The following is a 23,209-nucleotide window of genomic DNA, read 5'->3' on the forward strand; positions in this document are numbered from 1 at the left end:
GGCGGCGGCGGCAGCGCGGAAGGGAGGCAGCATTCGCTCCATAAGACGCACAGACATTTTCCCCCATCTTTTGGGGGTGAAAAAGTGCGTCTTATAGAGCGAAAAATACGGTATATATATAACTGTTATTGATAAGCTTATGTCTGCTGCTGATTCTTCTGTCTGCTTTTTTTTCCCTTATTCAATATATGGAAACATATCTTCATACATCTGAAGTAATGCATTTTGTGCATATCTATTCATCTTATTTAAACAAAATATCAATGTTGCTACGCTAAAAGGAACTAAATTATTCCCTTCTGTAGTTAGCAGTGAGCTACAACAGTCCTTGATAAATTGAAACAAAAAATATTTAATTGTCAGTGCAACTAAAATTTTTACTTGTTTATAATTTGTTCTCTGTAAAAGGTGTAAAGAATTTGAATAATATTTTTCTTTTAGATTATGGTACTTGATCTGAAAACGTAATGATATTGCTCCATGCTAGGGTTATTTATAGTCCAATTAAAGTCCCAAATCTTGATCAGCAGACAATTTGGACAGTAAATCTCTGTGTGTCAAATCACTTTTTCTATAGGGTTCAGATCTTCACCTCTCTGAGTAGGAAAGTATGAAAATTACCAATATTGATAATCATGCCACAAATGTTGTGTGTATGGGGTGGGTAGGAATCTCATTGAAGATGATGTCTCCTTTTTAAATCCAAAATCTAAAGGGGGGGTTTACCAAATCAGCTACTTGGAAAATTATATTGCTACCTTTCTATCCCTATCACTTATCCTTGTCATTTTAAAATTACGACTTTAGCAGATATCAGCTGACAGAAGTGTGCAAGGAAAATTTTGTTGAAACATTTACTTGTTTATACTAAAATATAAAAATTTGAAAGCCAGTGTAGAGGGAACAAAATATTTTCTGAATCCTAGCCAAAATTGTTATTGATGATATTGTTATTTTCGGAAACATACTGTCACTGTAAAGGCTTGATGTGTTCTACAGTTGCAAGTCATTCCAAATATTTAATGAAAAGACAACTAACAAATATAAAAGATAATTTTGTGTTATAAAATATTACTGAAAATGATTTATTAAAATGCCGATATATGCTTTTCTAATGTATTTTATTATACAAAGTCAATTCTAATATGTTTTTAATTTAGCAAGGTGAAGTGAGGTTGAAATGTCTGAAAGCTTTGCAGAGTTTGTATACCAACAGAGAATTGTTCCCCAAATTGGAGCTATTTACAAATAGATTTAAGGTAAGGGAAAGAGTTATAAAACGCTAAAAAGTTAACTTAAATATAAGTGATAATTCTGGTGGCTGAAAAGAACATTTTATGGCAGTTAATCTTTTAAAAGTTAAGCATGTTTTGTGACAAATATGTGGTATAATGTGCTATGCTGCAAATGTGGAATATGTTTTCTTTGAGAAAATTTCTTTGATACATTGATACATTTCTAAAGCTTATGAATTACATAAGTAATAATCAGTGATGGAATGTATACATTTGAATTGCTGTGTCTAACGACATAAACTAAACTCTGTCTGGCTTTGCTGGGAGTATCCTGCAAAAGTCTGAAAAATTAATCAGTAGTTGTATAGAACACGTGATAAGTTGAAGTTGTGCTTTCTTTAAATATTTTTGGCGTGCTGGGTTTTTGGTCAGTCATTCCCTTTCCTTTGTTTCTTTGTTTTTGTCATTTCCTCAAACAAGAAACCATCTACAGCATGTGAAGCTACCTTCAGGACACTTTACCTTTTCACCTATAATCTTAGCCCAACATTTTTTTTATTACCACATTCTCAAAATTGAACTGTAATGTTCCTACCGGTAGCTGCCTGCCTGATTCTATTATTTGAACTTGCAGAGACAGCCTCTTCATAAGTAATTTTATGGATTAATCCTATGTAAACATTTGTATTTGTTTTCCACTGATTTGTGGATTTCTGTCCACTATAATGATTCAGGACCATGAGAATTTATAAACTCATACTTGCATTGAGTATGTGAAAACCATTATTCCATAGAGAAGAGGTTAATTTATTAAGTTTTGGAAGAGTCCTAGTACAACCTAACATTTCCATAGTAGGGCTAAATTAGCATTACTGTAGACATATTCCACACACTATAATTTGTTTCAGATGTAGTTTAAACCCCACTTACATTTTTCCAACTTCTTTTTTTTTTAAACTATATTGCCTGATTTAAAAAAAATCTTGGCAACTTGAAAGCCTGTAGAAAAGTTTGTAAACTTGTGCTGCCCTAATAAAAGTATAGTCTTTTTTTGTAGCTAATATGCCACATGCACATGCGAATATAAATATATATACACAGAATACATCTATATCTACTTATACTCCCTTGATAATGCTTTTCTGTATTAATTCTGAACAGAAAATAGTTATTACATGTCTTATAACCCTGAATAGTTTATGAGTTCTTTAATGTAGTTTGTGTAATTTCATTTGAAATAAAAACAGCTTAATATTGATTTAAGTAAGATGGATATGCGTCATGTGACACAACCTATGATTCTGTATAGAAATATAAAAAAAACATTTGGGTGGAGTTGCGTTATCCCAAATTATGGAATTCCATAATTATAGAAATAATATTTTTCTTGCTTCCCAAAAGGGCTTGGTTGGTTCATTAGTTATATTCCAAATTAGATTGCACTTCTGTCCTAACCTTTTTATATCTAAAGTACTGTGGCATAAAGCAAATGGCTACCTTGTTCAAAAGCACAGCTCATTACTTTTAAAGAACTTTTAAAGACTATGTTAATTTAAATTTCTGTTTCACTATAACTAAAATTGTTCAGCTCAAAGAGATCCTGTTCATATATTTAGCAAGGAAATCTGTGAAATGTCCAATTTTAAGGGGGAGAGCAATAGCTAAAAAAACATGTTATTTGTTTAAATTGACTTAAAAGACATAGAAATTCTAATTAACTTTCAATTAATGTGAGATTATATTCTAAATTTACATAGAGCAATCTTAATTGCTCACTTTATTTGTATTAAATATTTTAATGCTAAATTTATAATGCATATGTTATATTTTAAGACATTTTGGTTTTTTAAAAGTGATATAAAATTATTAGTACTACAATATGTATCTTACATCCCCAGCTGAGAGGGACACTGAACGTAGTTGACAACAGCAGTATATATAAGAATTAATTAAAAATGAACACAATAAAAGTAGGGATCTGAAATCTAGGAAAATACAATTTTGAGTTAAGGAGACATTGACAACGTGCGATAAGGGTGTTTTGTAGCATACATTGGTGCATTTATATATTTTTCTGGGATTGGGTGGCAATTATGTAAATCCAGGAAACAATGAAGTATGCCCACAAGTCAGCCAGATACATACTTAGAATAGCCCCTAAGCATTTTTTCACGCTTCGAGCTAAAGGACAATACATCTGCAAATTAAAACCTAATGTAATGTAATTTAAAAAAATCTGTATTAATTTAATTATTAAAATTAAAAGACGACTTAACAACAGGGACTTAACAATATTTCTAACACATATCTGTAGAGAAAATATATTCCATGGGATTATTAGACAAGAGGCTCTTCGCCATTTCCTAAAATTATTATGTAAAATCTACACAGGAAGTTTATAAGATATATTGTAAGATATTTATTTTTAAATAATCTCATACTGAATACTTAGTAACATACACCTTTGGTTATGTGGACATCACCTATGATGTTTCTCTAATTTAATTTCTTGTGCCGTATATAAGGGATTTTTTAGCATTACTTTATGTAATACATTATATAGGAATATTTCATGCATTGTTTATTAAACTGGGTTGTTTATTAAATGTGCTTGTTATGATTTCAGTTTCTTCTGGAAACATGTTACATTCTTATCATTTCAGGATCGCATTGTATCAATGACACTTGATAAAGAATATGATGTTGCTGTAGAAGCCATTCGATTAGTCACACTTATACTTCAGTAAGTATGTTTATATATGTGTGTGTGTGCGTGTGTGTGTATATATGTGTGTATATATATATATATATTTATGACAGGGGGCCCCCTGACAGACGCCCAGACCCGCTTGACAAACCGACTCTTGGACGCTCGCACACACGCAGGAGCGGTAGGACTGGGGAGCAAGAGAACCGTGCCGAGCATGCATTTCGCCGGCAGCCCCACTGGGGAAGAACAGATATGCCTTGGGATGGAGGTGGGGGGGAGGAACAAGCGAGAGCGGCCCAAACAACTTGACAGCTGGACGTGCATGGGGAAAATGACTGGGGGGAGGAAAGGGGAAAAGGGAAAAGCAGCCCTGGAAACCACCAGCGCGGTAGCAAACGCGAGCCCTTTAAGAACAAAACAAGTGGAGACAATGAGTGGACCAATGACCAGGTCAAAAAGCTGGGCGCAGAGCTGACCGGTAATATAAGAGAACTCCCAGAAACCTTGTTTTATGCTCTGATGATGTTGGCAGTGTTGGCTGACGAAAGCTTAGTATTTGTATTAAAGAGTCTTTTGGTTTAATGTTATCCTGGTGCTCAAACTCATTTGCTTTTATTACATTTGTTATTATTAATTAATATATGTATGTATGTATGTATGTATGTATGTATGTATATTTATATGTAGTAGTGAATACATCAGAAAAGTGAAGAACATCTCAAAGTCTGAACTCAATGATAGAAATACCATCAAGGCGATCAACACCTGAGCAATTCCAATCATTATACATCTGGAATAGTGGACTGGACTCAAGCAGAACTAAAAGTCCTGGATAGGAAGACCAGAAAAATAATAACAATGAATCGTGCCCTTTGTCCTTGCAGCAATATTGACAGACTCTACTTGCCAAGGAAAATAGATGAACATGAAATGTTCCAAGAACACCAGACAGTTGAAGAATAAAGGGCATTGGAAGAATATATGAAAGATACAGTAAAGAAGATGTATTGAAGCTAGTATATGATGAAGGCTTACTGAATATCAGAGAGACCAAATTAGCTGACAAAAAAAGACCAAATGAAGACTAGAAAAGAATGGAAATGCCTCCTCTGCAACGAAACTAAATAAACAGTGGACCACCTACTTAGCTGCTGCAAGAAGATCACATAGACTGAATATAAACAACAGTATGACAAAGTAGCAACAGTGGTGCATTGGATATCTGTAAGAAAAACCACTGGCCTCAAGCAAAAACTGGGACTACAAAATAGAGTAATAGAAAATGAAGATACTATAGTGCTCTGGGATGTTTGAATAGAACAGAATAGATAGGCATCTGATACATAACACACTAAACTTAACAATTATTGATAAGAAAGGCAAAAAGTCTGGATAGTAGACATGGCAGTACCTGAAGATCTCAGAATAGAAGAGAAAGAACTGGAGAAGACAACAGAATGCAAAGACCAGCAAATAGAAATAGAATGACTGTAGCAAAAGAAAGCAAATGTAGTACCAATAATAATAGGCATCTTCAGTGCAATCCCAAAACAACTGGAGCACCACTTGAACACCATTGACACTGACAAAGTCACTATCAATCAATTGTAAAAGGCAGCTTTACTTGGTACAGCTTATATCCTGAAACAGTACCTTTAATATTAAACAACAAGATCTGCTTATCCCAGTTCTTTGAGGAGGACTCGATAGATGGTTAAAAATGCCAAATCCAGTCTATAAATATCTGGGTATTGTATCCAACCATAATAATAAAACTTGTACGCTAACCAACTCTCATTGACTCACAGCAATCAAAGAAGTACAGTTCCATTAAGAATAAAACAAATGGTAAAGAAAAAAAGATAAAATATGGCCAAGTGTGACATACAGATGGAATTGAGGGAGGGGTCTCACTCTCTCACTTAAAAGCCTGGTCTGTTCTTCAATTTTGAAAGATCAGGAGCTTGATTATTCACTTTACCATGATATAGATTGAACCATATTGCCACCAAGATGCATCCTTGCCTGACATCTGTTGTAATTTCTATCTAAAGATAAAGTCAAAAGCAAATCTGAAATCAATAAAAGCTGCAGGCCTAAAAATATATTTACTAGAGGCTAGAAAATAAGAATATTATCTAAGACTGAGCACTAGACCCTGCTTGCTTATTTTCTGATTCAACCCATTCTGAGAGTTTATTATAAAAATGCTTAGCAGGCAATTTGCTTATTATGCTAAGGAAGCTATTTAGCTACCTTTTTTAAACATTGGAACTCTCCTTTGGAATCAGTGCCTTACTGTCTGTAAATATAAGCAGGGAGGTAGGACAAAGATCCATCAATCTAGGTTACCCCAAATAACTTCAACATTGATAAAGTAATTGCCTTGAGCTTTGCCATGCCTGAGTTGTTTAACAATGTATTTTTAAGTTGGTTGCAAGATCCACTGTGAAAACAATCTCATATTAAACTCTAGGTTGAGCTTATTTAGATCTTCCTGCAAATATAATGCCCTAAAATTATCCTTCCACACTGAAGCTGTTGTAAAAAAAAGAAGAGAAAGGAAGGCTGGTGGGGTAGAGGGGACAGAGGAGGTGTGCTTTCAGATGTGAAAACAACCCTTATACCAAGAAGGCAAAATTAGGTGATACCTGAAGATATTGACCTGATATTTTTTAAAGCAGTGACTAATTCCTTCCTAGCCTCATCATTCATAATCAAACCAAGGTTGGGCAAAGCCCCTAGTATTTAGGTTTTACACTCATTTAGTTGAGTAGTACTGACTGGAAAAGCTAAATCAATTTATAGTACTTATCTACAGACCACCCTACAATTATGGTTAAATCAAATTTGGGAGGCTGCCCCAGACATAAATGTTTTAGTATCTCTGCTGTACCATCAGCTTTTTAAAAAATCATACTTCAGAAAAAGGTGTTAAGATAAAATTAGTTTTTCATTAGTTTTCAAAATTATTCACTATATCTTCAGTTCATACATTTTTTTTCCCTTGCTGAGGCTTGACATTAGAGTAATATGCCCCAGGTTCCATCTGAACATTGTTCATTCATGGATGTTCATCACTAGACAGGTTTAAGGCATGTTTTATACTGGTAACACATATCACAGATACATATTTTATATGCTCTTAGTTTAAAACTAAAATGAAATGTTAGTTACAGCATATATTTTGATATCATTTAAGATTTTACTCTCTTGTCAGACAGATTTATTTTCTGAATTCATTGGAGACTTCCAATTAGCTTGCATATAATATGGCATACAGAATGTTCTCTTCATAGAACAATATTTGTTTAGGAAAGCAAACACGAGTTTATTTTATAAAAATATACTCTGGCGTACTCTGAATCTAGACAATGCTTAAACAGAGCTCAGTTCATAGAAATGATGTGCCCTAATGCTTGCTTCAGAGAAGAACAATTTTAGATAGACATGCTTCTTATAACAGCCCTAAAAATCTCTCGCAAACTAAGTAATATGGGAAATAGTTTGAAGGACTGTGGAAGTAGTAGAAAATTGATGAAAATCAGCTCTCTTTTTTTCCAGTAATGACAAACTGCACAGACTTCAATGTTCTTTCATTAAGAGAAGAGCATCTTAGATGACCATTTTAGACTCATGAGTATCTTTGATTGTATATTTGGATTTACATAGGCATAACTAAAGTATTATGGTCTCATTTATAATAATGTTTGCTTGGAATATGCTTTTAGTATCATATGCATGGCGTATTTCAATGCCTGCTATCCATATAAAAACCTGGACTAAAGTCAATGAATTTTTCGTTAGGCCTACTTTAATTTTGTAGATTCTATTTATTCTAAGGGTAACAAAGATGGTAACATTGAGTACTTGAACTTAATGTGTTATTTCTTCATTCAGTGGAAGTGAAGAAGCTTTGTCCAATGAAGACTGTGAGAATGTTTATCATTTGGTATATTCGGCTCATCGACCTGTTGCTGTAGCAGCAGGGGAATTCCTTCACAAAAAGTAAGCCTGTATTCACTGTCTGGATGTTAATGTTTCAGTGGCTAATCATTGTTTAAAGCTGTTTGTTTTCAGGTTAGTTTTTGTTTGACATGTCACCTTAGAGATGTAATATATATTGAGATGTTGCCTCATACTAAATATCAAATTTGAGTGAGACCCTTTATGTGCACAGTTGAAATCCCTTGACTCATTAACAGTCCCAGGGATAGCCCTGGATAGGATTGCCCTCCTTCTGAAAAGCAAATCTAGAACTTGAGACTTGTCTTGGACTCAGTCCAAGATGGATTAATTCAGGTGGCTTATCCTGACTAGAATGCAGCACCAGTTGTGGTGCTATCTAGACTATGAGATTGTTAGCAGCGATTTAAACCATATCAATAAATGCTGAGATTACTTGCTTCACATATGGCTGGCTGGAAATTGCAATTGATACAGAATGTGGTTTCCTGGAGGTTGATGAGAGAAGCCACTACTATAATAATAAAGATATTCCAGTCTCTAAATTGGTTACAGATTTCCAAGAGCAATTCAGATTGTTAGGTTTTTTTTTAAAAGAAGTCTTTTGATCTGGGACAACAAAGCCAGTCAACAAAACATTTGTATTCATCATTTATAAATTGGGAAATTAGAGTCACAATTTGCAACACTTTTCCCATATGAACAAAACATAAGAAAGCAAAGATATAGAATTGATAGAAGAGATATTTGTCAATTTATTACTTTATTATTAGTTTAAAAAGCATTATGAACTGCTAACAATAGTTCCACAGCACTTTTAATTTTATACCTTTATACTACAGATTATGACAAGTGGAAAGCTTGCTATTTGAAATGCTAGTTATGAGTCCCAATACAAAAAACATTACTGGTAATCTAGCAACCATTCGCAGTTATGTGATTAAAAAAGTAACTTTGTGACTAATACTTAGCATCTACAACACTGAAAAGTTTATAAAACCAAAAAGCTGAAGTAAGATCAGAAGCACAGTTAGTTTCAATTAGTGCCCATTTGCTGAACAACCAAGTTGCTTGTCCCAATTGTGATTACCAAACAATGATTACCTGTAATTCTCATTCTATCTGTAATGGCTCTGTGATGATGTAGTAGTGGTGTTGGCCATAATGATTATAATGATCATATACTTTTCATTGGCAGTAGATTTGAGTCATTGAATGCTGCTTTTCTGTATACTTCAGCAACCTGTTATGGATCTACAAATTATTCATCTTCGTTAGTTTATAGAATAAGGACCCCTCAGTTCAACCAACAATGAATGACTAAACATCTCCTTGCATTCTGCCTATTGATGGCTGATACATATTTATGTTTGCACATATAATATGTCTATGTCTGTGCAAATTTGTCATATTTTATTCACTGATTTACCTTGTTTTAATCTATAGGAACAACATTCTAAATAAAGGTCTCTAATAGTTTGGAATGTGAACTGTAAATTACTGTTTATCATTGTGAATTATTTCATTATCCAGGGTTTCTGAATGGCAATATGGTATTATATAATTCCAGATGTGGTAGTTCAGGAAAGAATGTCTAGATCACTACAAACCACTTCCAGTTCAGAGAATTAAGTTCAGAAAATACCTCAATGACCCAAGAATAATGGGAAGAACCAGAATGTTCAGTTTTAGTATTTTACATTTATAGTCTTTACCCTGTCACATTTGTATCATTACAATCCCACATTTGATAAAATAAACATACACCTAATATCTTTGTCTTAGGATGAACCCAAGAATATCCACTGATGTTAGACAAGATGCATTAGAGCACTACTTTTCAAAAGGCTGTTGAGAGAAGAGAAAAAAAATCCCAAAGACTTTGTTGTTTTTCCTTGTGTTTTACTTTGAATTTTCTCCTAAAGGAAGGCTCTGAGATTGCTTACAGTCCATAAGTAATATGAATTACATTTTATAGTCCATAAACTTAATATTCTGATAGACCAAGAGGTCTTAAGTCTATCTTCATCTTGATCTTCACATTTTATTTTATATTTCCTTCTGTAAGATATCATTAAAATATTTGCAATTTCAAACTGGACCACCATTTAATATTTCAGATGGAGTATTTACACATTATTTTCCAATTTTTCACCAAGCCTTTCTTTCTCCCCTTTGCACATCTCTTTTATCTTACTTTTTATAAAGAGTCTTTTATGGGGAATTAGCAGAGCAGTATTAAGATTCTCCTCATTTGTAATTTTAACCATGAATAATTCCATAGTTTAAATTCCATAAACAAAAAAAAGTGTGGTTTCGGTGGTATTTGCATGTTCTGTTTATTTGACTGGAAAAGAATCTTTAGGTGCTAGTAAATACCTCCCTTGTTGACTCTAATGAAGAAATACATTTGTTGCTAGAGTGTTCCATTAAAAATGGACAAAACTAAACATGTTAAAATAAAAAATACTATCTTTTTATAGACTATTTAGTCGGCACGATCCTCAAGCAGAGGAAGCACTAGCCAAGAGGAGAGGACGGAATAGTCCAAATGGGAATCTTATTAGGATGCTGGTCCTTTTCTTTCTTGAAAGCGAGGTAAAATTATTTTATGTTGAATTTTATTTAAACTGATCAGTTTTAACAACAACTTGTGTGTCCAATCACACTTGGCCAGTAAAATTCTATTCTATTCTATTCTATTCTATTCTATTCTATTCTACTATACTATACTATACTATACTATACTATACTATACTATACTATACTATACTATACTCTATACTCTATACTCTATACTCTATACTCTACTCTGTTTCTATTCCTATTCTTATTCCTATTTCTATTCCTTTCTATTTCTATTTAAATCTATTTATTGTGGCTAAATATCTGTTTCCAGAGAATGAGGCTATGGTAAAATTTGAGTATATTTTGATCTTTATAATTACCACAAACTGGAAGTAACCAGTTTGATTTCATTATTATAAAATATCATATTGTAAGATTGAAGAAAATGCTCAAAACTACAAGTGAGAATTTTTAAATAAAGCTTTTTGTTTGCAACTTAGCTCTAAATCTTAAATAAGATTTTTTTCCTATTTTGTAACTTGAATTAAACAAGCTTTTTATAATGAACATATTACAAACTTGAATAGACCACTGAAATATAATAAGTCAGCTTGTTAATTATAATGACCTGTGTTGGCGCAGTGATTAGAGTGCAGTACTGCAGGCTACTTCTGCTGGCTGCCAGCTGCCAGCAATTTGGCAGTTCAATTCTCACTAGCTCAGGGTTGACTCAGCCTTCCATCTTTCCGAGGTCGGTAAAATGAGGACCCAGATTTTTGGGGGCAATATGCTGACTCTGTAAACCACTTAGGGCTGTAAAGCACCATGAAGTAGTATATAAATCTAAGTGCTATTTCTATAATGCTATCGGGAAAAATTATAAATTAGAACTGTGCTTGTGTGTGAATAGGTTATGCAAGATCATGTTAAATACAGCATAAAAAACGAGAGGAAATGTTCTTGCTTTAGACTTTTACAAATCTGTGTTTTTCTAATATAATACATGTCTTACTAATTAAAAAGTGACTTTAACACTGAATATCTTTTTCTGTTACTTTTCACTGCCTTTTATTATACCTCAATATGATTATTACATTACCCACAAATGTATTCTTTAGTGCAGCATCAAATGCATTTTTAGACATCTGACTTAAATTTATGCAGTTGCAAAATATGACAGGGTACTAAATCACAAAATCATCAATCGCAAAGGAAGCAGATATGAATATTTAAAAAAATATCTTAGGATAGGATATCTGCTAAGCAACTGCTAAGCAACATATTCAAAAATATAATCTTTAATTTGTATTGTAATGAGCATTGAAAACAATTACTATATTTTTTTAAGATAAAAAACTCTTCAAGGGTTGAAAACTAAGTAGACTAGCATTTCATCTGAAAGTGGAGTAGTATATGTTTTGCAAAACCAAGACAATCTGAAATTAAAATTATACTATCAGTCTACAAAGGAATGAAGATCAAACTGAATTCATCAGTAAGCATGTATTTTAATGTGGTTAGGGTATAATAATAGAATCTTGAAAATATGTCAAAGCCTCTCTCTGTTTTAACTTACAACTAATCCAAATAAGACAGAGTTGCTTTGACTTTGTTTTTAATGCTTTCTACCTTCCCAAGACTTGTATATCTTTTCTGTAACAGCTCAGCATTTTCCCTTTTCTGAATCAGGCTCTAATACCTTCCCAATGTTTTACATATTCTTACATAATGCTGAAAATAATACTATAAGTAGGGTCTGTGACAATGTCTATAAAGAGTTTTGTTTGTTTTAATTTTTAGTTACATGAACATGCTGCTTATTTGGTGGATAGTTTATGGGAAAGCTCTCAAGAACTGTTAAAAGACTGGGAATGCATGACAGAATTGCTACTAGAAGAACCTGTCCAAGGTGAAGAAGGTACTCATCAGGTTTACTTATTTGATTAAAACAAGATAGCATTGTCTAGTCTCTTCCATTTAAGGCAGTGAAGTGCATTGGACTGCTTATTTAATCTGTGCTTTCAGATTATAATGTTTGGGTCCCAGTAAAATCAACAGTGCAAAGTAATTGTAATTAATTTAAGGGTCTTGGTCAGAATTTAGCTTTTTACTTACTATACCCAAATCCAAAATTATGTATTTATTACATTTATTGGCATCCATCCAAATAAATCAATGTGACTCTGGGCAGTGTACAACAACAAAAATAAACATTAGCAAAAAATAAAATATCTAAAATAACCTCCTCTAATATATAAAATGGTAAACTAAATTAATTAATTAAAACAACCAGAAACAAATTCCACTCAACTAAAGCCAATTACCTGAAGAAAAAGCCAAATCTTACTTAATGAGTTTTCTAAAGATAAGCAGCATTGAGACTATCGTATAATTGGGACGAGGGGGACTGAGAATAGAGGCAACTATCAAAAACAAACATCTTGAAAGTCCCATATGATGACAGTATTTCAGTGAGGGATCCTGGAGCATGACTTCAGGAGCTGAAGGTGGGCAAGTTGTTCTTGAGAGGTGTTCTTGCAAGTAACCTAGTTCTATGCCATATAAGGAGAGAGGGTGGGAGAGAGACACAGACAGACAGAAGACAGACTATTTCTTGAGGAAATACAGAATTAAAAACTACAGAAACAATTTTAAAAAATATAAAAGTGAAAAAATTGAAAAACAATGAAAGTCAAGAAAAGAGTAGAAAGAAAAAGAAAAACATCTAAAGATATTGCTATCTTTTTTTGAAGCAGTACAAACATGATTGTTACTATTTCGATCCTCCCAACTTACATATTGCAGTTTTTTTCTGCCCATGAACAACTGTAATCAGTAATTACCAAGATTATCATTTCTTTTTCAGAATTAATTTTGTTTATTTTCAGCAAAAAAAACCCATAAAGCGTTTCTAGTCTTTTATCAAAGTAATTATTGTTCCTTCCCTAATTAAATAGGTCAATTTAGCCATTTCAGCAAGTTCTGCTATCTTCACAATCCACTTTGGGTATTTCTACATTTTTCCATTTTTGTGTATGTGATGGTTTCATTGCACTTACTATATATAAAACCAGTCATTTATGTATGTATCTTTTCTTGCTGATTGTTCATAAATCCTAGTAAAAAAGGCTTTAATTTCAACAGAAAACTATGTTTTCATGTTTTTCTGCATCATTGTATATGTTTATATCCAATATTTTTTCACTTTTTCACAAATTTACCATGCATGGTAAAATGTTGCCTTATGTTTTTCATATTGCCAGCAACAATTATAAGTACCTTTGTAATATTAGTCTCTCCGGTGACATGTAGCAAAAGTATATCATTTTATAAAATAATATCTCATAAATTATGTTGCAATATGAATGTCAGGCCTTGTAACCACATTCTTTCCCATTGATCCATCTGTATATTATAGACTAATTTCTTGCATTTCAAATCTTAATATATAACTGTTGGCACTCACTATCTCTCAGTCCATGACATCGGGCTACTATGGTAACAAGTTGATCAGTTAATTCCTATCACACCAATGGTTTGACAGTTGGTTGACCCTGTACTTGAGGGAAAACACCAGAAAAAAAATCACATTTATACAAATTTCCCCATGAAATTCTGTTACATATTGTTCTATATATAGTAATTTTCTGTCCATTTTGAACCTCTGTCTTAATTAGAAGTTATGAACATTTGAAACATAATATATGAAAACTACCAAAAAGTAAATTCTTCTGAAGTCAATTGTTTTCTTGCTTTTNTTATCTTGTTTTCCATTTTCTTGTACTAACAAATCTAGATATGTTAACCCTCTCTCTTTGCCTATTGCTCTTTTCTATAAAATATTTCATAAGCCAAGACTGACCTAAGTATTTTCAGTCATAATGGTTTTTAAAATCTAATTTACTTTGTCATAACAAAAACAACCGTGGTGTCCAAACCTTATCAAAGACCTTTTTTTTGCCTCCAGTGATGCCAAAACCAATTATTCACTTTTATTAATATACACAAATAATATATTAATCAAGAATCTATTATCCATTCATAAAGATGGATTATTATTGTCAGTACGGGTAGTCCTCGACTTAGGACCACAATTGAGCCTAAAATTTCTGTTGCTAAGCAAGACATTTTTTAAAGTGAGTTTTGCCCCATTTCACAACTTTTTGTGCCATAGTTAAGTGAATCACTGCAGTTCTTAATTTAGTAAAATAGTGGTTAAGTTAATCTGATTTCACTTGTCAGAAAGTCGCAAAAGGTGATAACATGACTCCAGACACTGCAACTGTCATAAATATGAGTCAGTTGCCAAGTGTCTGGATTTTGATCACATGATCATGAGGGTACTGCAACGGTTGTAAATGTGAAAAATGGTCTTAAGTCACTTTTTTCAGTGCTGTTGTAACTTTGAACAGTCACTAAATGAACTGTTGTAAGTCAAGTACTACCTGTAGTAGTTTCTATAATATTCTTGCCAAGATTCCTGTTAAGAGTCTTGACAATAGCGTTTTACAAAGATATCACTTATAGCTTCTGCAGTTAATAAGATCCTTACCAGTTTTCAAGTTACAATTATATAATCATTATAACATCACATTACTAGAGTTTTTCTTTTACAATATTACTTGATATATATCTAGCCATAAAGGAGCTACTCTGTCCTGAGTTTTTTTTTATACTCTTTTATTTATTACATCTGGCTCTGGGGGCTTTCCAAATGCCATCGTAACAATAGAGCCATAAATTTCCTGTAAAATTAGGTGCCTGCCAAGGACATAGAAACATCCTCTCTCTCCAAGCTGTACACTTTAAAAGAGACAAAGTAGGAAAAAGAATAGGGGAAGATATTACCCTGATTCTATAGAATATAAGTGTAACAAATGTACTGTTATGATCCAGGTGGTCAAGGCAAGGCAGGCCTCCAGAGAGTCCTTTATTGCTCTCAATAAATGTTCCAGCAACCAGCCCTTCAATAACCGGTAAGGCTCCACCCTCACGCTACCCTGAAGTCTCCCAAACAACAGCTCCTATACTACAAAGAAGGTCCACAGAGTAGGAGCATGCTCACAGGGCAAAGTCCAGGGTTCCAAGTCTACTCGACTAGGCTAAGCGAGTCCACGAGGCTAACTGTAGTCCACAGGCAAATTCACGGCAAAGATAAGGTACAAAGCAGTTCTAAAAGTAAAGCAAAGCAAAGGGCAAAAGCAGTCCACAAGACAAGGGCAAGGTCCAAGACAAAAGGCAGAATGCAGTCTTCACGACTAGCAAAAAGCAGAAGGCAGTCTTCAAGGCAAGACAAAAGACTAAAGGCACTAGTCAAAGCCAGGGCGACCTTCTCCTGAGTAGCCTTGCAGCCCTTCTCTGAGCTTGCCAAGCTCCGCTCTCCATGCCCTAGGATTGACTGGACAAGGCAGCTGTTCCTCATCAGAGGGGATCTGCTGCCTATCAGCACCTTTGCCTGTCAGCAGCCAATCCTCTCCTGTGTCTGTGAAGGCAGGCAGTTCTTCATCTGGTCAGCCACCTCCCCCAATGCCTGAGGGGCCTGGGACAGCAACCTCCTCAGTCCCTGGCTCCAAACATGCCAAGGGGGACATGCCATCCCTGTCGGATGTTCCCAGTTTCCAACTACTACTACTACTCCGAACTGGGCTCCGATGGGGCCATGATATGTACCCATCAACCTTCCAAACCAATAAATTGTGTCCTGAATGGACTGCCATGTACTTCTGTAACAGTCTAAGTATATATGTATGTTTACCGCCTTGAGTTACTTATACTAAAAAACAGGATAAAAATAAACAAACAAACAAACAAACAAATAAATAAATAAATAAATAAATAACATACAGCCTTTATTAAGTGAATTACCAGCCATTTCCAGATCACAGAATTTCTACATACTATTATATAAAAATAAGCCAAAAAGTGCACAATATAAAAAAGAAAGTCTTTTAATCTTTAGTTGTCTGGCCTTGATAAAACTGTTTACATTTCTATGCTTTCCTGGAATATATAACAGTAATATAATATTTTTCCCTCATACTGCAAAGCTTTTACATTCCTGGCTGCTTATATTTTATATTTTATCATGATCAAACTTCAGCAGAAATCCAGTTAAATCAGGTTTCAAATATTGTAAGTATTTATATCTGAAAAGTTTACACTAAACTGCCTCAATTAATGTAGCAGTTAACTTAAATAGGTCTTTAAAACATTTTGCCATTGTTTATGCCTATATTATAGAAAATGAAAATTTAAAAAGTACTTTTTTTCTTTGTTTTCTTGACCATGGATTTAGACCAGGACTTCTTGGCAGGCCACCAGATCTAAAAATCTTGTTATATCTTGTGCAACTAAAACTGCAGTCTTTTAACTTACAAACTTTTCATCAGTATATTCTGAAATATGGCAGTTTATTACTTGTAATATCACCAGAATCTCTAAACTTTCATATCTCACACAATGACATATGGAATTTCAGGAGATGAAAGCACTTGTTATGTATTTCCTATTTAAATTAACAGTTTCAACCAATAAAATATATACCTGACAAGGGAAGGTGGATAATTTCCCACTCTAAGCCTCAGAAGCCTCTATGGTAGCTTTACCAGAAACTGAGCCTAGAATGAGAGTTTGATATCTGAAGGAAGTGTGATCTATTGAAGGAGAAAAAAGAAAAAGAGAGATATTGCTTTGTAGGATTGCATGACATCTTAGCATATTGTTATCTTATCAGAAATTGGGGAATGATATACATTCATATTATATAAAATCAAAGGAACCACTCCAGTATTATATATACAGCTAGAACGATCAGCTTGACCCCAATACCTGGGAAGATTCTGGAAAAGATATTCAAGCAATGAATCGGTGAACACCTAGAGCAGTGATGGCGAACCTTTTAGAGACCGAGTGCCCAAACCACAATCCAAAAGCCACTTATTTATCGCAAAGTGCCAGGGCCTCATTAGCATTGTGGTGCCCTCGGGGGGGGCAGGGAGGCGCCTCTGAGTGCCGCCTCTGGCACGCAAAAAACGGGGTCACAAAAATGGGCCACCGTGCTGCAAGGCGCAAAAACGGCCACCGCCACCACATTGTGGGATGCAGGTACAAGGCGCTGCACCATGTAAGAACGGGGCAGGGCTAGTGAGTATCATGCAGACACTAGCCCCGCCCCATTTGCATCAGGTGCTTGCTCGTGGCCCCGTGCATGCATGCACGCATGTAAAATGCTTCCCCCTCCCTTTTCTTCCAGTCCACCAATCGACAATGGTTGGTGACCTCTGCTCTACCACCTCTACTCGAGCTTGCTAGTCAGCCACTTCGCCTCCTTTGTGCTGGGCAGGGCTCCTGCTCCGGGCGGCGGGGGCAGCCTGATGGACCTGCTGCTGGCGGCGGTGGCACCCGTGCCAACAGGGAGGGCTCTGAGTGCCGCCTCTGGCACGTGTGCCATAGGTTCGCCACCACTGACCTAGAGGCAAACAAAGTCATTACCAAAAGCCAACATGGGTTTGTCAAAAACAGATCATGCCAGACAAATCTTATTGCATTCTTTGACCAGGTGACAAAATTAGTGGACCAGAGGAATGCTGTGGATATAATTTACTTGGACTTCAATAAGGCATTTAATAAAGTAGACCAAACCTACTACTTGATAAGATAGAAAAATGTGGGTTAGACTGCATCACCACCAAATGGATTCGTAGCTGGCTGACCAGCCATACTCAGCGTGTGGTCCTCAATGGAACTGCATCTACATAGAGGGAAGTATGTAATGGGGTGCCCCAGGGCTCTGTTCTGGGCCCAGGGCTCTTCAACATCTTCATCAATGATTTGGATGAGGGGATAGATGGGGAACTCATCAAATTTGCAGATGACACCAAGCTGGCAGGAATAGCCAACACTCTAGAAGATAGGCTTAAGATACAGGAGGATCTGGACAGACTTGAATACTGGGCGCTATCTAACAAAATGAAATTCAATAGTGAAAAAAGTAAGTTCTACATTTAGGTAAGAAAAACCAAATGCATAGGTATAGTATAGGGGATACTTTGCTCAATAGTAGTAACTGTGAGAGGGACCTCGGAGTCCTAGTGGACAATCACTTAAATATGAGCCAGCAGTGTGCTGCAGCTGCCAAAAAAGCCAGCACAATGCTAGGCTGCATTAACAAAAGGATAGAAGCAAGTTCACGTGAAGTGTTAATACCACTTTACAATGCCTTGGTAAGGCCACACTTGGAATACTGCATCCAGTTTTGGTCACCACGATGTAAAAAAGATGTTGAGACTCTAGAAAGAGTACAGAGAAGAGCAACAAAGATGATTAGGGGACTGGAGGCTAACACATAAGGAACGGTTGTTGGAATTGGGTGTGTCTATAATGAAGAGAAGGACTAGGGGTGACAAGATCGCAGTGTTCCAATTCCAATATATCAGGGGTTGCCACAAAAAAGAGGAAGTCAAGCTATTTTCCAAAGCGCCTGAAGGCAGGACAAGAAGCAATGGATGGAAACTGATCAAAGAGAGAAGCAACCTCGAACTAAGGAGAAATTTTCTGACAGAACAATTAATCAGTGGAACAACCTGCCTCCAGAAGTTGTGAATGCTCCAACACTGGAAGTTTTTAAGAAAAGACTGGACAGCCATTTGTCTGAAATGGTATAGGGTTTCCTGCCCGAGCAGGGGGTTGGACTTGAAGACCTACATGGTCTCTTCCAACAACATCATCATCATCATCATCATCATCATCATCATCATCATCATCATCATCATCATCATCATCATTATTATTATTATTATTATTATTATTATTATTATTATTGCAGTGAATATGATCCATTTTACTTTGGGTTGTAATGCTATTTTTAAAGTATTTGGAAATATTTATCTTTTAATTATTGCTTTTAATGTAAACCTCAGAGTCATTTCAAAGTGAGATGGGCGGCAAATTTCATTATAAATAAAATAAATATAAGACTCAAAAATTGTGTATATATTACTTAGAGGTTTAAATGAAGCCAAATAAATAGACTTTTAAAAAAATCTTTAAAATATTGGAAGAGCATTTTGGATTTCAATTTAGTTAAGTCAGCTTGGAACTGACTTCTTGAAGTATTAAACAAAACTATTGTGGCAAACCATTGATAAATTAATTACGAAATGTATTCAGATTACTTAGCCAAATTAGTCACTGCTAAGCAGTGGAAATAAATAGATGATATTTCAATGGCTAGATGGCATGTTAAGATCTGATCTGCAGCTTTCTTGAAAGCTCTGATAAATTCCATTGGATGATAAAGGAAAGAATCGTTGAAAAAAATTATTATTTACATAAGAGTTAAGCATTTTGACTTCTGTCAAACATTATGGGCATGTTAAAGATATATCAGCAATATGTAAATTTTGTGTAACTCAGATAAAATTAATTAATTAACAGAACATCTCATAGATAGCACTTTATCCTGTAAAGTCATCCATCACATGACCGTGTCCTTGTCTTCAACCTTTTACCATGGTTAAGTGAATCACAGAGTTGTTAAGTGAAATCTGGCTTCCCCCATGTCTGAAGCCGGTTGAGAATGTTGCAAATGGTGATCACATGTCCCTGGATGCTGCAACCAGTGTAAATACATCCAGTTGCCAAGCACCCAAATCATGATAAAATCATGACAGTCATAAATGTGAAGTCACTCTATTCAGTGCTTTAGCGACTTGGAACAGTCACTTTTTTAAAAAAAAATTATGTTTCTTATTTTCAGTGTTATGACTGGTATTACTATTATTACTGCTACAGGTTTTAGAAGATAAAATGTCTTGTTGTTCAGGATATTGAGCAAAAATTGTAGCATTATTTGCATAGATTAGTTGCCAACATTTCAATGCTCTGTTTATATTCTTTATCTCTGTAGCAATGTCTGATCGTCAGGAAAGTGCACTTATAGAGTTAATGGTATGTACAATTCGACAAGCTGCAGAAGCACACCCTCCAGTGGGCAGAGGAACTGGCAAGAGAGTAAGTTTTTTTTTGTTACTTTTCTCTTGGACTTTTTGTACGCGTGTTTTTTTAGTGATTTTAAATATTTCAATAAGGAAAAAGTTATTGGAAAACATTTGTCACAAATGATATTTGGGTTCAATATTCTATTTTGTAAGGCCTTTTCTTTAAAATGCAAAGTATTGGAATTGCTTTCTAGAACACTGACAATTCAGATGTTTTTTGTAATCCTGTCCAGAACATAAAATGTTTGCCTTGATGAGCACTCATAATGAGAATGTGGAGGTGCACATCTCAAACATTTAGAGATATACTCAAAGAACTTTTGGGAGATGCACATCTTTGTAACAAAATGGCTTAAGGTGCTAAAAAATCTACATACTTTGTATTTAAATAACTGTACAGGTAGTCCTTAGCTAATAATCATTTCATTCAATGACTGTTCAAAGTAAAAACAGTATTAAATAAAGAGGCTTATGACTAGTTCTCAGAGTTGCAGCTATAGCAGAATCCCCGCAGTCATGCTATCATAATTTGGGAGCTTGGCAACTGGCTCACAATTATGACAGTTGTAGTGTCCCATGGTATTGTGATCACTATTTATAAACTTCACTGCTGGCTTCCAACAAGTAAAGTCAATAGTGAAACTGGCACATGATGTCACAATTAACAGCTGCTTAGGATTTGCTTATTGACTGCCACCGGAACTGCCATCAGTGTGGTCACATGATATCACTTGGTGATGGAGTTGCCAGTCCAATTATTGCCATTAACTGAGAACTACTTATATTCATTCCTATTGCAGCATTCTCAGTGGGAAAATGTTTCTTTCAATTTGAGTTATAATAGTAGTGTCCTATTAAAAACCAGCATATTAATTTGGAGATTAACTAGGCTGCTGCATAAAGAAGCCACAATTTGTATTTTTATTGGCAAAGTTTATATTACAATTGTTTATGATGTGATAGTCCCCCTATTTTTCAGGTTTTAACAGCAAAAGAAAGAAAAACTCAGATAGATGACCGGAACAAGCTAACAGAACACTTTATTATTGCACTTCCCATGCTCCTATCAAAGGTATGTCAATAGAATGTGATTCTGTAATAATAGTTATATGAGTCTTTTTCTAATTTGTGTATTAATTCTCATTTTTTCCTATTGCTAGTATTCTGTTGATGCAGAGAAGGTGGCAAATCTTCTTCAAATTCCTCAATATTTTGACTTAGAAATTTACAGTACAGGAAGAATGGAGAAGGTATAGTACACCAAAATGGAGTAAATCTGAGTAATACTAATTTATGTTAAGGTCTGGTAATTATTTGGAATTTTACATTTCTGTGCTCTATTTTCATGTTTAAGTTAGAGTAATTGCTTCAAGAAATGACCAGAAATTTTTCTTTGTTCCACAGCATTTGGATGCTTTGTTGAAACAGATTAAATTTGTTGTAGAGAAGCATGTGGAATCAGATGTTCTTGAAGCCTGCAGTAAAACATACAGCATTCTGTGCAGTGAAGAATATACCATTCAGAATAGGGTTGACATAGCTCACAGCCAGCTCATTGATGAATTTGTGGATCGATTCAACCATTCTGTGGAGGATCTATTAAATGAGGTTTGCTTGTATCCTGTTTTTGCTAGAGTAAAATATCTGCCTACACATTAGTACCAGAACATTATTTTAATTGTTTAATTTTTTTTTGTTTGCATCCCAGAACATCAAATGAGAACTAAATTTCTATTGTATTGGTGGTATATAAGAGGCCTAGACAGAGGTGGGTGGAAAACCACATGAATATATTTACCACAGAGAACAAAAGAAAAATCTTTTTCTGTTTAATGATATTGTGATTATAAAGTGAAGTGATGCAAGGAAATTAGTTCCTGACACTTAGCCATGGTGGCACAGTGATTAGAACGCAGGCTAACTCAGCCTTCCATCCTTCTGAAATCAGTAAAACAAGGACCCAGATTATTGGGGGGGAATAATCTGACTCTATAAACAGAGTGTTGCAAAGCACTATGAAGTGGTATATAAGTGCTATTGTTATTAGCGATATTGTGATTCTAAAGTGATGTGATACAAGGAAATTAGTTTCTGACACAGTTATTGCTTCCATTAAGTTTGAAAGTGGAAGAGAAGCCATCTGTATAGTCAAGAACTCTGATCATATTTCTAATAGATGCATTGTTTCAAATGTGGATAGTTTCCATTATCCTCAACTTATGACTTTAAGAGGGACAGGAAAAATCGTTGTTAAACAATTATTGTTAAGGGTGACATCACATGACTGCCTGATTTTACCTTTTTTGCTGCAGTTATTAAGCAAATCACTCATGGTTGTTAAGAGAGATATCATGTGACCACTACTTGCAACCTTCAGGCTTCCCTAATGACTTTGCTTCTCAGAAGCCAGCTGGGAAGGTTGCAGATGGCAGTCACATGACTGTAGGATGCTGTGAGTTTCATAAATGTATAATGGCCCAAACCTTGATCTTGTAAATGGAGATGTGCAAGAGTCATTAAGTGTGAAGACCAGTCATAAGTCATTTTTTTCAGAGCAGTTGTAACTTTGAACAGTTGCTAAATGAATGGTCATTAAATGAAGGCTATCTGTACATAGAACCTCTTTATTTGGAGAGAGAAAGATTCATGTAACATGAACTTTTTTTCATAATTAGAATTCAATTAACTTGTAAATACATAGCTTTTGTAATTATCTACTCGTGAAAGAGGAA

The 23,209-nt window shown here is 34.7% G+C and overlaps 1 protein-coding gene across 1 annotated transcript in view; it reads left to right on the plus strand.

Annotated features, from left to right (window-relative positions):
* Positions 1-23,209, plus strand: part of LOC107290043 (cohesin subunit SA-1) — a 113,045-nt gene that overhangs the window by 84,770 nt on the left and 5,066 nt on the right. The window contains exons 10-18 of the mRNA XM_015818886.1: positions 1,161-1,259; positions 3,899-3,978; positions 7,846-7,953; positions 10,395-10,509; positions 12,280-12,397; positions 20,387-20,490; positions 21,457-21,549; positions 21,638-21,727; positions 21,882-22,085. Coding sequence (XP_015674372.1) covers positions 1,161-1,259; positions 3,899-3,978; positions 7,846-7,953; positions 10,395-10,509; positions 12,280-12,397; positions 20,387-20,490; positions 21,457-21,549; positions 21,638-21,727; positions 21,882-22,085 — 1,011 coding nt within the window. The remainder of the gene's footprint in view (positions 1-1,160; positions 1,260-3,898; positions 3,979-7,845; positions 7,954-10,394; positions 10,510-12,279; positions 12,398-20,386; positions 20,491-21,456; positions 21,550-21,637; positions 21,728-21,881; positions 22,086-23,209) is intronic.

Source organism: Protobothrops mucrosquamatus, unplaced genomic scaffold, assembly GCF_001527695.2.
Source record: "Protobothrops mucrosquamatus isolate PMUCROS unplaced genomic scaffold, P.Mucros_1.0 scaffold812, whole genome shotgun sequence".
NCBI lineage: Eukaryota > Metazoa > Chordata > Lepidosauria > Squamata > Viperidae > Protobothrops > Protobothrops mucrosquamatus.